This window comes from Narcine bancroftii, chromosome 2 (assembly GCF_036971445.1).
Source record: "Narcine bancroftii isolate sNarBan1 chromosome 2, sNarBan1.hap1, whole genome shotgun sequence".
Classification (NCBI taxonomy): domain Eukaryota; kingdom Metazoa; phylum Chordata; class Chondrichthyes; order Torpediniformes; family Narcinidae; genus Narcine; species Narcine bancroftii.
Window position 1 is genome coordinate 116,356,219 of NC_091470.1, and position 18,606 is coordinate 116,374,824.

General features: G+C 43.2%; 1 protein-coding gene across 1 annotated transcript in view; it reads left to right on the plus strand.

Annotated features, from left to right (window-relative positions):
• Nucleotides 1–16,906: 16,906 nt before the first annotated feature.
• The window catches only part of LOC138752926 (alpha-actinin-1-like), a 187,741-nt gene continuing 186,041 nt past the window's right edge, over nt 16,907–18,606 (plus strand). Inside the window, exon 1 of the mRNA XM_069915537.1 lies at nt 16,907–17,105. Coding sequence (XP_069771638.1) covers nt 16,995–17,105 — 111 coding nt within the window. The 5' untranslated portion in view covers nt 16,907–16,994. The remainder of the gene's footprint in view (nt 17,106–18,606) is intronic.

Here is an 18,606-nt window from a genome sequence, read left to right on the forward strand (position 1 = left end):
ACCTGGAGAACTAAGTTGCTCTTAATCGTTTTCAGCTCATTTCCTGAGAGCAAAATTTGCACAACTTAGTGATGAAGTTGCTCCAAATAGATGAACTGTCATCCTGTATTCAATCATATCTTTACTTTATTCTACCATAACAATTGTAGAAAATCGCCATCTTCTGAAGGTACTTTTACTTGATTGCATCTGCTCCAATTACAATAGGCTCTTTACAAAATATTATCAGAACACCTATTAAAATACTGGTTAAGTCTGGACATTGTAGAAGTTGAGAATTCAATGAAACTCCTTGAAATGATGCTCCACAATCAAATACTATGTGAAGTTTCTTCTTTTGTGGATGTATAACTCCATGATGAGGTAAATATCATTTTTAACCATCTTTATGTTCCAAAACATCTTCTGATGCCTTTTCCACATGACCGTTGGTTATCATGTCCAACATGACATTGGTATATTCCAAATGAAAGGGAGAATTTCTTGAATTTTCTCTTGAAATTCAGCATATGCTCTTCTGCAATTATTTTATTGTCTGGCATACAATTTTCCCGTTTCTTCAAAAGGTAATGCTATACAGTAATGACCATCAACATGTTTAACAAAATTTGAAAGTAAGTCCAGAAACTGCTTGTCCTCCTTTGAAGGTTCTTGAATATCTTTGAGACATTCAGGAAAATTAATTTGAAACCATTTAAGTTTCACAACTGAAATTCTGTTGACATTCACATTCAACATCTCCTGATCATTATTCATTTTTCCTCCTAATGGTCCATTAATTGTCCATCCAAGCAATGTTCCCACAGCATAAGGTCTGTCATTTTGACTCCTTATTTCTTCTAGAGGTTCAAGAGCTTTTGGTACATCTAATCCAATTAACATCTTGATCTTGGCATTAATCTCGGGTAAGCAAACATCTGTTAGATGATCCCACTGTTTGATCATCCTGCTGAGGAATATTCTGCTTGGTTTGCTGGATGAAATTGGGGCTCCCAGTTGGTATGTTGCCTCCCAGGTGCCAGGGTCAGGAATGTTTCTGATCAAGTCTGCAGCATTCTGGAGGGGAAGGGTGAGCAGCCAGAAGTCGTGATCCACGTGGAGACTAATGAAATAGTTAGAAGTGGGGATGAGGTCCTGAAAAGGGATTACATAGAGTTAGGGAAGAAGTTGAAAAGCAGGACCTCAAGGATGGCAATCTCGGGATTGCTGCCTGTGCCACACGCTAGTGAGGGTAGAAATAGGAAGTTTGGAGGATGAATGTACGGCACAGGAGCTGGGGCAGGGGCCAGGTGTTTAGATTTCTGGATCATTTGGATCTCTTCTGGGGTAAGTCAGACCTTTACAAAAGGGATGGACTGCACTTGAACTGGAGAGGGACCAATATCCTGGTGGACAGGTTTGCTAGAGTTGTTGGGGAGGGTTTAAACTAGCTTGGCAGGGGGGTGGGAATCAGGATGAGGTATGGAGAGTAGGGAGGAGGAAGACCTAGATTGGAAGGAAAGGAGGGAACAGAACAAAAATATAAATGAAGGAGGTAAAGGTAGTTGGTAACAAAAAGAGTATATGTGGAGGACAGTCTTTCAAGTGCATATATTTTAATGCAAGGAGGAATGTAAATAAGGAGGATGAGCTTGAGGCGTGAATAGCCACATGGAAATACGATATTGTGGCCATCAGTGAAACATGGCTGCAGGAAGGGCATGTTTGCCAGTTAAATATTCCAGAATTCTGTTGTTTTAGGCATGATAGAATGGTGTGGGGTGGTGGGGGGGGGGGGGGGGTGGCAGGGGATAAAAGGTGGAGGAGTTGCATTGCTTATTAGAGTGAACATTACAGCAGTGCTGTGCTGGATGGTTTAGTGGGATCGTCCAGTGAGGCTATTTGGGTAGAATTAAGGAATAGCAGAGGAATTAATAAATTAATTTGTGTGTATTATAGACCACCAAATGGGCTGAGGGAATTAGAGGAGCAAATTTGTAAGGAGATTGTGTATATGTGTAACAAACACAAGGTGGTCATTGTGGGAGATTTTAACTTTCTGAACATTAACTGGGACACCCATACAGTAAGAGGGCTGGATGGGTAAAGTTTATTGTCCATTTAGGAAATTTTTCTGAATCAATACATAGAAAAACTGACTCGAGAGGGGGCAGTATTGGATCTCCTATTAGGGAGCAAGATGGGTCAGGTGTCAGAGGTTTGTGATGGGGAACATTTTGGGTCCAGTGATCACAATACTATTAGCTTTAGGATAGAAATGGAAAAGAAGAGGTGGACCAAACGATGAGATTCTTGATTGGAAGAAAGCAAACTTGGAGGGGATGAGAAAAGATTTGGAGGGTGTGGATTGGGATGTTATTTTCAGGGAAGAATGTAGCAGATAAACGGAGGATATTCAAATGAGAAGTTCTGAGAGTGCAGAGCCAGTGTGTCTCCGTGAGGATTAAAGGAAAGGTTAGATACTGTAGGGAGCCTTGGTTTTCAAAAGATATTGGGAACTTGTTTCAGAGGAAGAGGGATGTGAACAACAGTTATGGATGAACTGCTTGAAGAATATAAGGAGAGTTTATTAAAAAAATATTAAGAAGAAAATTAGAACGGCCAATTTTGGCAGGAAAAGTAAAAATTAATCCAAAGGGTTTCTATAGGTACATTAAAAGTAAAAGAATAATAAGGGATAAAATTGGACCCCTTGAAGATGAGGGGGATAGGCTTTGTGAGAAGCCAGAGGAGTGGGTGAAATTTTAAATGATATTTTTTCTTCAGCATTCACTAAGGAAAAGAATATTGAGCCAGATAAAGTGAAGAAATATGGTAAGGGAGCTCATAGATAATATAAAGATAAATGAGGAGGTAGTGTTGGCTATATTGAAAAAGGTCAAGGTGAATAAATCTCCAGCTCCTGACAAAATATTCACTAGGACCCTGAGGGAGGTTAGTGAACAAATAGTGGGGGCGTTGACAGAAATATTTAAAATGTCACTGGCCAAGGGGGAAGTACCAGAGGACTGGAGGGTGGCTCATGTTGTTCCGCTGTTCAGAAAAGGATCCAAAAGTAAACGTGGTAATTATAGGCCTGTAAGTCTAACATCGGTGCTGGGTAAATTAATGGAAAGTATTCTTAGAGATAGTATATACAGCTATTTGGAAAGACAGGGATTGATTTGGAGTAGTGAGCATGGTTTTGTACATGGTAGATCATGTCTAAAAAATGTTATAGAGTTTTTTGAGGAGGTTACTAAAAAAGTAGATGAGTGGAAGGCGATGGATGTTGTCTATTTGGACTTTAGTAAGGCTTTTGAAAAGGTTCCCCACAAGAGATTAGTAAGGAAGGTGGAAGCATTAGGTATTAATGATGAAGTAATGAAGTGGATTCAACAATGGTTGGATGGGAGATGCCAGAGAGTAGTGGTGGAAAATAGTTTGTTGAATTGGAGGCCAGTGTCAAGTGGAGTACCTCAGGGATCTGGGTCCACTGCTGTTTGTCATATATATTAATGATCTAGATCACACATGTCAAACTCAGGCCCGCGGGCCAAATTTGGCCCGCAAGATCTTATCAAATATGTATTAGAGCTGGCCCGCTGGCCGCCGCGCCAGTATAGCGCATGCACAGCTAATACTACAAATCCTAGAATGCTTTGCAAATGCGTTGGCGCCGGCCCGTCAGCCCACTAATCGCCCCCACCTCCTCTCTTTACTGTCATTAGGATCTGCGACCTGTCGCCCAACTCACACGTAATAAACCCCTTATGAAAAATGGCCAAACGAAAGACAGAAAACAGGACCTTTCAAGACAGGTGGGAGGCAAACTATATGTTCATCATTTTAAAAGACAAACCTGTTTGTCATTGAAGCAAGTTGTTATTTTTTTGACTTGTTAGCTTGTGAAAAAAAATACATTTAAAAGGAGCTTAAAGGCTATAGACAAATATTATTTATTGAATATTTTATTTCTCATTTGTTAATGCTTCTTCTGGAAAGAGTTTAACCAAAACTATTATTAAACATTTATTTTAATAAGAAAAAGTTTAACATTACATATGTTGAAAGAAGAGAAAACATGCAGATGTTGTTGAAAATTTTCAATAAATATTTAGTTTGGCCCACGACTTAGTCCAAGTTTTTAATTTTGGCCCTCTGTGAATTTGAGTTTGACACCCCTGATCTAGATGATAGGGTGCTAAATTGGATTAGTAAATTTGCAGATCATACAAAGGTTGGTGGTGTTGTGGACAGTGAGGAAGATTATCAAAGCTTACAGGGTGATATAGGACAGTTAGAAGAGTGGGCTGAAAGATGGAGTTTAATACTGATAAATGTGAGGTGCTACATTTTGGCAGGATTAATCAAAATAGGACAATTGAGGAGTGCAGTGGAACGAACAAAGGGAGTTAGGAGTCATGGTACATAATTCTCAAAGTTGAATCACACGTGGATAGGGTGGTGAAGAAGGCATTTAGTATGTTGACTTTCATAAATCAGAGTGTGATTAGCTATCCAGCAGAAAGCAGACACAAAACATAAAGTCTGTTCAAACAGGCTTTATTCTACATAAACTTCCTCAGAGCTGGCTGTGAGAGTGCTGTGCTGGCTGAGACTGACCTTGAGGGGCCAGATCTAGCATATCCCGGAAGGTGATTGATAGCCGACTGGGTGGGGCTTGGTCCATTCATGTTGGCTGACCGGCCAAGTATTGCCTTGTCCTCCAATGCTCTTCTGCAGGTACACAGGTTGCCCCCTGCAGTAGGCTCGTGGTGTAACACCACACAGAGTATAGAATACAGGAGTTGGGATGTCATATTGAAATCAGGCATTGGTAAGGCCAAATTTGAACTATTGTGTGCAGTTTTGGCCACCAAATTACAGGAAGGATAGTGCAGAGGAGATTTATAAGAATGTTGCCAGGGTTTCAGTGTTTGATTTATAGGGAATGGTTGAGCAGGCTGGGATTTTATTCCCTGGAGCATAGAAGGTTGAGGGGTGATTTGATAGAGGTATTCAAAATTATAAGGGGGATGGATAGAGTCAATGTTGATAGGCTTTTTCCATTGAGTGTGGGGGAAGATTCAAACATGAGGGCATAGATTGAGAATAAAAGGGGAAAAGTTTAAGGAAAACATAAGGGGAAATTTCTTTACACAGAGGGTGGTGGGGGTATGGAATGAACTTCCAGCAGAGGTGGTAGAAGCGAGATCAATGTTAATATTCAAGGAAAGTTTGGATGGTTAATGGATGGGAGAGGTTTGGAGGGTTATGGGCCAAATGTGGTTCAGTGGGACTAGGTGGGAGAAGATGTTCGACATCTAGTGGGGGCCAAACTGGCCTGTTTCTGTGCTGGAAATGGTTATATATGGACATTGCCTGTTGCAATTTAAAGTGGGGAATAGAGCATATATTTCTGATATTGATTCATTATGTGAGAAATTGTAAAAAAAAAATTTTGAATATTTTATTTCAATATCCAAATAGAGAAAATAACAGTCACATGTTCCAAATCAATTGTACATGCTACATATTATACCCCAATGAATCCCACCAACCCCCTGCCCCAAATAATAATCCCCAAAGAAAATAAAAAGATAGAAATAAAGAATATAGCCACAGAAAGGTTAAGAAACAAATAAAAGCAAACCTGGTTACCAAAATATCACTACCATTCAAAAATGTACAATTTCGAGGCTTCATTGACCCACAAGTTTTGGACTAGCCCGAGTTTCGAAGATTTTTGGAAAAATACTGAGCCTGCACACTTGAACACAGAAATTCAAAGGACACAGGGGCCAATACTCTGGGAAAACTTTTGAGTCAAAATATGATGATGTGCAGTGGATGGCACATTTCAGAGTGTCTAAGACCACCTTTATATGTGAGCTTCTGGAGCCAAATACCTGCATATTTGGTGGGGGACCCTGCCTACCCCCTCAAGATTTGGCTGATGAAGGGGTTCACACATCACCGAGCTCCGAATCAGCAAAGCCGCAAATTCAACAAGCATCTGAACTTGGTGCAGGTAGTAGGGGAGAATGCCTTTGGACGACTCAAAGGCTGATGGAGATGTTTGAGCAAAAGACTGGACCTTAGTGACTGATGTTGTTATTGTCTGTTGTATCCTGCATAATATATGAGAGGTTATCAAGGATCATGTCCTACCTGAGTGGAACATTACTGCGAAGATGTTCCCTCAGCCAGAGACAAATCCTTCCCGGGGTTCAACACCAGAGCTGCGAATGTTATCCGTGATGCTATCGTGTCCACAATGTAAATATCAGGCAATCAAGATGGCTTTAAAGATTAACCTTATTGCAAAACATAGCAATGCAGGTATCACAAATGTGAAATGTTCAAGAGATAGAACTTCTGTCATGAAAAGGGCGTTTTACATCCTTGCGTGAGGTATATGTTAACCAGTGAAAATGTAAAAGTCTAAAGTGGCATCACAGTTATAAAGAGGTTAAGACAACATTTAAATAACACCCTCTATATATAACTAGATAAACTGTAAATTAAAATAGATTGTTATGTAAAAGCTTTTGTGAATGTAAACAGTGCAATGACTTTTTGGTCTGTGCCCGGTTATTTTTTTTTTTAAAAAGTAATAATAAGAAGTACCAAGGGATCAGAACTTAGACTATATAACCAGCCTCTGTAAACTCTAACCGTGCAAAGATTTTTTTGGACTGTGCCTCAATTAAAAATACAATTACACAGTACCAAGAGATCTGTACATTAAACCAGATGTACATGCAACCAGCTTCTGTAAAACTTAACAGTGCAAAGACATTTTGGTCTGCACTTCGAGACACATATTAATACACAGTACCAAGAGACCTGTACATAAGCTAGATATACATGCAACCAACCGCTGTAAACTTTATCAGTGCCAAGTGCATCCAAAGAAAAGCAAATGCACAGTGACAAGAGATCTGTACATTTAATTTGATTCTCATGTAACCAACTTTTGTAAACTTTAAAAGTGTGCCTATTTTGAACGTTGCTGCAATAAAGGCAATTGGACAGAAAAAAAATCAGTTGCCTAGATTTATTTTTTAATCATGCGTTACATAAAGGCTGGTGGGGGGAGGGAGTGAGATTCCTAACCCCTTCCTGAGATGGGGGCCTGTTGCCCTCCCCAGCTGCTGGATGGTGTTCGTGCACTGGGGAGGCAAGCTGGTGGGGGGAAATTGTGCGTGGACCTGCATTGGGTTAAATGGAGGCTGGATGTGGCTGAGAGGGCGATGGGAAAATTTGAGGAGGGCACTTTGGAGTGGGCATGACTGTTGCCTGGTCAGCAGGTGCACAACATTAGGGTCTGCTCTCTTGCATCCGCTTGCAGCTCTTCCATCATGGAGGCAAATGCACTGATGTTTGATCCCAACGCACCATGCTGATCGTCGAGGAGTCCTCTGAAATCTGACAATCTCCTCTGACGCTGCACATGGTCATGCTCATGATCTTCATCTGCCATCCCTTTCATGAGAGCAAGTATTTCTGCAGTAGCCTCCTGAGCCCTGGTCACTCTTTTCCTGTTCCTCCTACTCTGTGACCCTGCAGAGCAATGGAACATGTGTTGATAAAGCTACTTGACTCGTCAAACTGAAAAAAAACTCACTGAACAGACACTTGGACATAAACACTTAACTGACACAACTGGATAAATAATGGTCAAGTGCTACGCTGTCTTACCTTCTTCCAGAGACACTTCTGCTCTGGGCATGCTGGACTCACATGGGGTGTGCATGGTAGTCTCCTACCTTGACAGTCCGGGCTCTGGACTCCTCATGCTGATGGTGTTGTGCTGCGGGATGGTGCTTAGCTGTGGGGCTCTGCAACCAGGAGGAAATCTATCTCAATTCTCCGAGCCACATCAGAGGTCTTGCAGGAGGACGTGATTGATCTGGTGGTAGATACCTCACTGAGAACGTCCAGATGAGTACTGTTGCCATGTAAAACTGCTGAGGTACCTGCCTCGCTGCCAGGGGGCTGCCCATAGTGCTACCACTATGTATACAGATGTTTATATGTGCTGGCCTACTCCCTGAACCTGTGACACCTCCCTCCCAGATATCCCCATAAAGGCTGTCACGTCCAAACCCCTCCCTCAGTACCTGCCTTGAAACCGGGCCAGCAACATGCAAGTTGTGTTGACACTTTAAGGGCATTAAAGCCTATTAATCATGATTGAGATTGATTGGTAGTACAATTTAATCACCTTAATTTTAAACCATGGACAATTAGACACCGACCACAAAGATCTCAACTTAATTCGACCAGTGGGTCACTACCTCAACTCGTTCATGAGGTGCAATGACATGGGGAGCGAAGAAAAGAGAAGTGCTCTTTGCTCAGGTCAGCCACCGGGTTTTCCAAGTGTTAAGAGGCTGTACTATTTACTCTGAAGCGAAAGAGTTCCTGCAGAAGCAGTACTGAGTCCTGTAGAACGCCATATACACACGATTCCTCCTGGGCAGCCGAAAACAAGCGCTGGGTAAGTCGATTGACGATTATATGTGGGCACTGTGGCAGCTGGGGTGAGCCTGCGACTACCAAGAAGGGTCTGTGCCTGCCCACCTTGAAGGCCTAAAACAGGACGCGTGCATGGCTGGGTTCAGCTCTGACAACATCAGACAGGCTGTTAGTAAAGGGGGATCAGAGCTTGTAGGAAGTAGTGGACTTGGCTAAAGCAGCAAAGCATTCTTTTTCAGGTAATGCAGCCACTGCAGCCATGGGGTTCCACATCACTGCTTCCGTCATCGAATGCCAGAAGTGCTACTTCTGCAGGCATGGGAAGCACCCCCAGAATAGCTTCCAGTCCGAAGTGTCACATGCTCAGCTTGCAGGAAGAAAGGGCATTACATGAAAGTGTGTAGGTTCCAATCTTTCCTCAGCAGCGCCATGTGCAGCTGACAGCCACCGCCAGCTTAGACCGCCCCACTTCTGGCTTCACCAGAGACATCATTTCCAGTGGCCGGGAACAGATCAACAGGGCCTTGGGGACGACAAGCCGAAATGGCTCCACTTCCGGTGACATGGGACAGCCCTGCGTGCGCGACATGGGGAGGGCCATCTTGGTGAGTGCTCCAAACAAACACGGTAGTGATTCGGATAGCGACTAAGACAGCTCGCACTAACTGGCCAAAGCCATGATGAGCATCAAGGTAAACAGCCACCCTACAAACAGTTTATTTGACACAGGAAGCACCAAGAGCTTCATCCACTCAGGTAGTGTACAACGATACTCCCTTCCCTCCCTCCCTTTCCCATTTATTTAAAGTTCAATCTATAAGATACATTAAACCCGTTAAACAATGCTGTCACTTAATAAAAATAAACAAGAAATTTTACTGAGTCAGTTCTTTTCATTGTCATTTTAGGTGGTGGAAGTCCACGGTAGGATTTCTCTATTGTATTTCATGTATGGCTCCCATATTTGTTCGAATATTGTAATGTTATTTCTTAAATTATATGTTATTTTTTCATTTCTATATACCATTATTGTATTCTCAAGTTGTCTTCTAATTTCCAGGTTGACATAATACATTTTTTTGCTACAGCTAGGGCTATCATAACAAATTTTTTTTGTGCTCCATCCAAATCGAGTCCAAATTCTTTGTTTTTTATGTTACTTAGGAGGAAGATCTCTGGGTTTTTTGGTATATTGCTTTTTGTGATTTTATTTAATATCTGGTTTAGATCTTCCCAAAATTTTTCCACTTTCTCACATGTCCAAATTGCATGAATTGTTGTTCCTGTTTTCTTTTTGAAGCGAAAACATCTGTCTGATACTGTTGGGTCCCATTTATTTAACTTTTGAGGTGTATCCAGTTATATTGTATCATATGTAACCTCGTGTTTATTGTATTTCTCATAGATCCGGAGCATAGCTTCTCCCATGTTTCATTCTTTATCTTTATGTTTAGATCTTGTATCCATTTTTGTTTAGGTTTACAGTTTGTTTCCTCGTTCTCCTTTTCTTGCAGTTTGATGTACATGTTTGTTACAAATTTTTAAATTATCATTGTATCTGTAATCACATATTCAAAATTGCTTCCTTCTGGTAACCTCAGACTGTTTCCCAATTTGTCCTTCAAGTAGGTTTTCAGTTGGTAGTATGCAAACATTGATTCGTGAGTTATATTATATTTATCCTTCATTTGTTCAAAGGACAATAATTTACCTCCGGAAAAACAATTTTCTATTCTTTTGATCCCTTTTCTCTCCCATTCTCTAAAGGAAAGGTTATCTATTGTAAAAGGGATTAGCTGATTTTGCGTCAATATTAGTTTTGGTAGTTGGTAATTTGTTTTATTCCTTTCGACATGAATCTTCCTCCAAATGTTGAGCAGATGATGCAATACCGGTGAATTCCTACATTGCACCAATTTTTCATCCATTTATATAGTATATGTTCAGGTATCTTCTCCCCTATTTTATCTAGTTCTAATCTGGTCCAATCTGGTTTTTCCCCTGTTTGATAAAAATCTGATAGGTATCTTAAATGTGCTGCTCTATAATAATTCTTAAAGTTTGGTAGTTGTAAGCCTCCTTGTTTGTACCATTCTGTTAATTTATCTAGTGCTATCCTCGGTTTCCCCCCTTTCCATAAAAATTTCCTTATTATTTTCTTTAACTCCTTGAAGAATTTCTCTGTTAGGCGTATTGGTAATGACTGAAATAGGTATTGTATCCTTGGGAAAATGTTCATTTTAATACAGTTTATCCTTCCTATCAATGTTAGTGGTAAGTCTTTCCAATGCTCTAAGTCGTCTTGTAATTTTTTCATTAATGGATGGTAATTGAGTTTATATAGATGGCCAAGGTTTTTATTTAGTTGTATACCTAGGTATCGCATTGCTTGCGTTTGCCATCTAAATGGCGATTCTTTCTTAAACTTTGAGAAATCCGCATTATTCAATGGCATTGCTTCACTTTTATTTGCGTTGATCTTGTACTCCAACACTTCTCCATATTCTTTAAATTTCCTATGTAATTCTTTTATTGATATTTCTGGTTCTGTTAAGTATATTATAACATCATCTGCAAATAGACTGATTTTATATTCCTTCTCTTTTATTTTTATCCCTCTTATTTTATTTTCTGTTCTTATCAGTTCTGCTAGTGGTTCTATAGCTAACACGAACAGTGAGGGAGATAGTGGACATCCCTGCCTTGTTGATCTGCTTAAGTTAAATTGTTTTGATATATATCTATTTACTGTCACTTTCGCCAATGGCCCCTGATATAATGCTTTAATCCAATTAATATATTTTTCTGGTAGTCTGAATTTTTGTAGTACTTTGAATAAATAATTCCATTCTACTCTGTCAAAGGCCTTCTCTGTGTCTAAAGCAACCGCTACTGTTGGAGTTTTATTTCCTTCTACTGCATGAATTAAGTTAATAAATTTACAGATATTGTCTGTTGTTCGTCTTTTTTTAATAAATCCAGTTTGGTCTAGATTTACTATTTTTGGTACATAGTCAGCCAATCTGTTTGCTAATAGTTTAGCTATTATCTTATAATCTGTGTTTAGTAATGATATTGGTCTATATGACGCTGATGCAAGTGGATCTTTCTCTGTCTTTGGTATTACTGTAATTATTGCTGTTTTGCATGAATCTGGTATACTTTGTGTTTTATCAATCTTGTTGATTACTTTATAGAATTCTATTGGGAATCCATCCTCTCCTGGTGTTTTATTGTTCGGTAGTTTTTTTAATATCTCCTGTAATTCTTCTATTTCAAATGGTTTTATTAATTTATTTTGCTCCTCTGTTTGTTATTTTGGTAGTTCAATTTTAGTTAGAAATTCATCTATTTTGTCTTCTTTCCCTTCGTTTTCAGTTTGATATAGTTGCTCGTAGAATTCCCTGGTTTTCATTGATCTCCGTTGGATTATATGTAATTTGTTTGTCCTTTTACCTTAATGCCAATACCATTCTTTTAGTTTGTTCTGTCTTAAGCTGCCACGCTAGAATTTTGTGCGTTTTTTCTCCTAGCTCATAATATTTATGTTTTGTCTTCATTATATTCTTCTCCACCTTGTATGTTTGTAGTGTTTCATATTTTTTTTTATCTGCCAATTCTCTTCTTTTAGTTGTATCTTCCTTTATTGCTAATTCTTTTTCTATATTTGTTATTTCCCTTTCCAACTGTTCTGTTTCCCGATTGTAGACCTTCTTCATCTTAGTTACATAACTTATTATTTGCCCTCTGATGAACGCTTTCATTGCGTCCCATAGTATAAACTTATCTTTCACTGATTCCATATTTATTTCAAAGTACATTTTAATTTGTCGTTCAATGAATTCTCTAAAATCCTGTCTTTTAAGTAGCATGGAGTTTAATCTCCATCTATACATTCTTGGTGGGATGTCCTCTAGCTCTATTGCCAATAACAGGGGTGAGTGGTCCGATAATAGTCTAGCTTTATATTCCGTTTTCCTAACTCTCCCTTGAATGTGGGCTGATTACAGGAATAGGTCTATCCTTGAGTATGTTTTATGTCCTCCCGAATAATATGAATATTCCTTTTCCTTTGGGTGTTGTTTCCTCCATATATCCAAAAGTTGCATTTCTTGCATCAATTTAATTATAAATTTGGTTACTTTGTTCTTTCTGTTAGTTTTTTTTCCAGTTTTATCCATGTTTGAATCCAAATTAAGGTTAAAATCCCCTCCTATTAGTATGTTCCCTTGCGTATCTGCTATCTTCAAAAAGATATCTTGCATAAATTTTTGATCTTCTTCATTTGGTGAATATACATTGAGTAAATTCCAAAATTCTGAATATATTTGACATTTTATCATTACATATCTCCCTGCTAGATCTATTATTTCCTCTTCTATTTTGATTGGTACATTTTTATTGATTAATATAGCTACTCCTCTGGCTTTTGAATTATATGATGCTGCTGTTACATGTCCTATCCAATCTCTCTTTAATTTCTTGTGTTCCACTTCAGTTAGATGTATTTCTTGTACGAATGCTATATCAATTTTTTCTTTTTTTCAGTAAATTTAACAGTTTCTTCCTTTTGATTTGGTTATTTATTCCATTAATATTTAAAGTCATATAGTTCAACATAGCCATTTCATACTTCGTTTATCTTTCCTTTTCATTTCCTCATCACCACCTTCCCTTCTTATCCATTTCTGTTTTCTTTTTTTAAACACATTGTAAGACAACATTTCTAAAACATAAAATATTTCCACTATTCCCATATCTAAAATTTCTTTAACCCCAATAGTCCCTCCCCTTCCTGAGTTGCCCTTTGTCCCTTGTCAGGCAACCACATCTGCCCTCTCCATTTGGATTTGCAAATTTGCTCGCATCAACTGATTTCGCAGTGACTGTAATTCTTCCCCACCCAGCCCCCCCAGAGAAGATTTTAATCTTCATATATAACAAAGGTCACTCTCTTAATTCCCTCCTTACTTCCTTTCTTCCCTTTCTTTCCCTTCTTAGTTCTTACCTATACTCTATTTTTAATATATATATACCTACATACACACATACATATAGTTTGTTGTCATTTTTGTTCTTGTTACATCTCTTCATCTCTCTGTCTGTTTTGTAGTTGTTCTGCAAATTTTCGTGCTTCTTCCGGATCCAAGAATAGTCTGTTTTGCTGCCCCGGAATAACTATTTTAAGTACCGCTGGGTATTTTAACATAAATTTATAACCTTTTTTCCATAGGGTTGTTTTTGCTGCATTAAACTCCTTCCTCTTCTTCAGGAGTTCAAAACTTGTATCTGGATAGAAGAAAATTTTTTGACCCTTGTATTCCAGTGGTTTTTTTATCTTCTCTTATTTTCTTCATTGCCTTCTCCAATATATTTTCTCTTGTTATATATCTTAGGAATTTTACTAGAATGGATCTTGGTTTTTGTTATGGTTGTGGTTTAGGGGCTAATGTTCTGTGTGGCCTTTCTATTTCCATTTCTTCCTGTATTTCTGGTCTTCCTAGGAGCCTGGGGATCCATTCTTTTATAAATTCTTTCATATTTTTGCCTTCTTCATCTTCCTTAAGGCCCACTATCTTTATATTGTTTCTTCTATTATAATTTTCCATTATATCTATCTTCTGAGCTAACAGCTCCTGTGTCTCTTTAACTTTTTTATCAGATTCTTCTAATTTCTTTTTTAAGTCATCTACTTCCATTTCTATGGCTGTTTCTCGTTCTTCCACCTTGTCTACTCTTTTTCCTATATCTGTCATGATCATCTCTAATCTATTCACTTTTTCTTCTGTACTTTTTATTCTTCTTTTTATTTCACTGTGTTCTTGTGGCTGCCATTCTTTTACTGTTTCCATATATTCTTTCCATGTACTTGCCCTTCCCTTCATCTTCCATTTCTCTGTGTTCTTCCTCTTCTTCTTCTGAGTCCACTTCAGGATCTGTGTCCTTTATCTCTGCCTCTTCTGGTTTTCTTGTTGGGTTGTTTGTTTTATTTTGTTGGGTATTTTTGGTGTTCTTATTTTTATTAGAAGTGTCTTGATGATGGTCTTCTTCCTCTGGGTTGGTCATCTGTTGTTTCTTTGATTTCTTATTTTTACTCTCTTCTTTCTTGCTCTCGTTATTTTCTATGTTTTCCTCTTGCTGTTGTGTTGTTGTTGTCAGTTTCAGCTGTGGAGATCTACTCCTCAGCTCCTCCCCCCTCCCGTCAGTGTTATTTTTGTCTTGCGCATCGCGCATGCGCGAGGATTCGCACATGCGTGGTTGCGCACTTTTGTTTGGCTCCATGAGCCATTTTTGTAGTCCTGAGTTCGGGGCTTCCACTGACCTCAGGGTGCGGGCTTCTCTCTCCACGGCAGGCCTCCTCATACAGGTAAGGCCTTCACCTTCCTCCTCTGACGTCCTTCCTTCTTCTTTTCTTCCCGTTGTTTTTGGTTTTTCTTTCTTCGCTGCCATTTTCTCCACACTTTTACTTTCACTTTATTTTGGTTTTTATGTTTGTGCCTTTGCTTTTTCTCTATTTTTTTTTTAACTTTTCTCGAGAGGGCTGGAATTCCCCTACCGGCCACTACTCCATCACGTGACCAAAATACATACAGACATTTTTCTCTTGAATGTATACAGTCATTTTCTCCCCTTTTTCCCCCCTCCCTTCCCTCCCTCCCTCTCCCCCCCTTCCCATTTATTCTTCGATCTTAAGTGGGTTGATCACCAGCTACCAATCCGGCCGGAGGACAGCCCATACACTGTCTTTGAGGCAGACGGCCACGTCTACCACTTCCTCCGCATTCCTTTCAAAGTCACCAATGGTGTTTCGGTCTCCCAGAGGGAGATAGACCGCATTGTTGATGACTATAGACTCAAGGCAACATTTCCCTACTTGGACAATGTGACCATCTGCCACGAGACCACAAGTTTCTCCAGGTGGCCAAAAGCCTCAATCTGACCTATAACCAAAAGAAGAGCTTTGGCTAACCTGGGCTGTGTGTGGAGAATGGGATCATTGGGTCCGACCCTGACCCCTTGTTGGAACTCCCATTACCCAAGACCCTCAAAGCACTGAAAAGATGCTTGGGTTTCTTTTCTTATTATGCCCAGTGGGTCCCCAATTACACATACAAAGCCCGCCCCCTGGATAAATTGTCCACTTTCCCACTGTCAGCAAAAGCCCAAACGGTGTTCACATGCTTCAAGGGCGACATCACCAAGGTACCGATGCACACTGTCGATGAATCCATCCCCTTCCAGGTGGAGAACGATGCGTCTGACTTCACTCTGGCTGCCACGCTCAACAGACCCGTGGCATTCTTTTCCGGAACCCTCCAGGGCCCTGAGCTCCCACACTCAGCCATCAAGAATGTGGCCCAGACCATAGTGGAACCTGTGTGCCAGTGGTGGCACTACCTGGCCGGAAAATCCTTCACTCTGCTAACTGACCAACGTGCAGTCGCATTTATGTTTAACAACAAACAGCGGGGAAAATCAAGAATGACAAGATTGTGAGCTGGAGATCGAGGAAGCTCAACGAGGCTCCCGATGCCCTCTCCTGGGGGTCATGTGCCAACATGCAGTTGGATCGTCTCCAAGTTCTCTGCCAGAGTCATCAGGCTCTACCACTTGGTCCAAGACATCAGGGAGCTTACATGCAACTGCCCGGTCTGCACCGAGTGCAAACCCCAGTTCTACCGGCTGGACAAAACCCACTGCGCTTGCCCTGGTAGGCCATTTGCCATGACACACAGCGGTGGGAGGGTGGTCTGGGAAGATACCCAGGCCGGCCTTTCCACACCACAGGTTTGCAGCAGGGTTCCCGGGAAAGTTTCCTGGGAATCTTCATTTTGCACTGTGGTGTGAAAAGGCCAATGCAGATGGAATGGAAAGATGACACTGCATACTCAATGGTTACAGGAGGTCAGGTCTCCCAAGTTTAGGTGCAAAACAAAAATACAGCATACAGTTTCCTTGTATATTCACTGCTGCTGTAGGGTAATATTGGAGATTTCGAGGTTACCCCTTTGGCTGCAGCAACTCAGACGACGAGGCGAGTTGGACTTCCACATGTGACAGTCAGCTCCTTCTCTCGGGACTAACCCTAGGATGGACGTGGCGATTCTGCCCTGCGCCCCCTCCAAAGCCAAGCGCAGCTTTGCACCTGCCGGGTGTCCCGTGCAACTGGCTCAGGCGAGCAGAGCAGGGGCGGGGACCCCGCCTCAGGGAGCTGGTCGCCGGCGGCTTGTGCAGGTCGGCCGGGTCGCATTTGAGAGAGGGGACTCTCAAGCATCAGCCGCCGAACCCGAACCGGCCAGATTCCCAGCCCTCCGAGAAGACCCTCCTCCCGGGCAGGCAACGCTCGTGACGGATGGGGACGCCTCAGCAATGGGAAAGGGGGCAGGCGAGGCGGCGCGACCAATGGGCGAGAGGGGGGGCGGGATTTCCGCGGCGGGGGGAGGGGCGGGCACTCGCTCGCAGCCAGAGGGGAGAGTGGCGGCACCGGTGCGGCGTTCCCTCGGACCCCGGGCTGCACGAACCAAACCATGGAGCAATACGAGGCGAACCACTCGCAGGCCGGCGATTACATGCAGCCGGAGGATGACTGGGACAGGGATCTCCTGCTGGACCCCGCTTGGGAGAAGCAGCAGAGGAAGGCAAGTCACCGAGCGGTGCCCCCCCCCCCCCCCCCCCCCCCCCCCCCCATTCCCTCCCTCCCTCACACCCAGGCTGATCCTCCGCGCTGGCGGCGAGGTGACAGCTACTCACCTGTTGCCTGGGGGCACGACACAAGGTGGACACGTGAAGGAGGGGTTCGGGCTCTTTGCCCACCCCCCCACGGGGCTGCTGCTGGGGTTGCCCAGGGGAGTGGTGTAGCTGCGGGCGCTGGTCGGAGCTCGCGTCCTCGCTTCGTTTCAGGGGTTGGGCATGTAACAGATGGGGGCTGAGCGAGGCAGCGCCCCTTCTCCCCCTACCCCCTCCTTGGGTATCCTCCCCCGGACCCAGTATTTATCCTCCCCCGGACCCAGTATTTATCCTCCCCCGGACCCAGTATTTATCCTCCCCCGGACCCAGTATTTATCCTCCCCGGACCCAGTATTTATCCTCCCCCGGACCCAGTATTTATCCTCCCCCGGACCCAGTGTCCCAGTCCCCACATCCTCCCCCAGACCTGGTGACCACCCCCGTCCACAGACTCAGTATTCCTTCTTCTACCCCCCTCCCCAGATTCAGTATTCCTTCTTCTACCCCCCTCCCCAGATTCAGTATTCCTTCTTCTACCCCCCTCCCCAGACTCAGTATTCCTTCTTCTAACCCCCACTCAGACTCAGTATTCCTTCTTCCCCCCCCCAGACTCGGTGTCCCTACCCCCCCCAGACTAGGTCTCCCTACCCCCCCCAGACTCGGTGTCCCTACCCCCCCCCAGACTCGGTGTCCCTACCTCCCCCCCAGACTCGGTGTCCCTACCTCCCCCCCAGACTCGGTGTCCCTACCCCCCCCCCAGACTCGGTGTCCCTACCTCCCCCCCAGACTCGGTGTCCCTACCCCCCCCAGACTCGGTGTCCCTACCCCCCCCAGACTCGGTGTCCCTACCCCCCCCAGACTCGGTGTCCCTACCCCCCCCAGACTCGGTGTCCCTACCCCCCCCAGACTCGGTGTCCCTACCCCCCCCAGACTCGGTGTCCCTACCCCCCCCAGACTCGGTGTCCCTACCCCCCCCCAGACTCGGTGTCCCTACCCCCCCCCAGACTCGGTGTCCCTACCCCCCCCCCCAGACTCGGTGTCCCTACCCCCCCCAGACTCGGTGTCCCTACCCCCCCAGACTCGGTGTCCCTACCCCCCCCAGACTCGGTGTCCCTACCCCCCAGACTCGGTGTCCCTACCCCCCCAGACTCGGTGTCCCTACCCCCCCAGACTCGGTGTCCCTACCCCCCCAGACTCGGTGTCCCTACCCCCCCAGACTCGGTGTCCCTACCCCCCCAGACTCGGTGTCCCTACCCCCCCCAGACTCGGTGTCCCTACCCCCCCAGACTCGGTGTCCCTACCCCCCCAGACTCGGTGTCCCTACCCCCCCCCAGACTCGGTGTCCCTACCCCCCCCCCTCCAGACTCGGTGTCCCTACCCCCCCCCCCAGACTCGGTGTCCCTACCCCCCCCA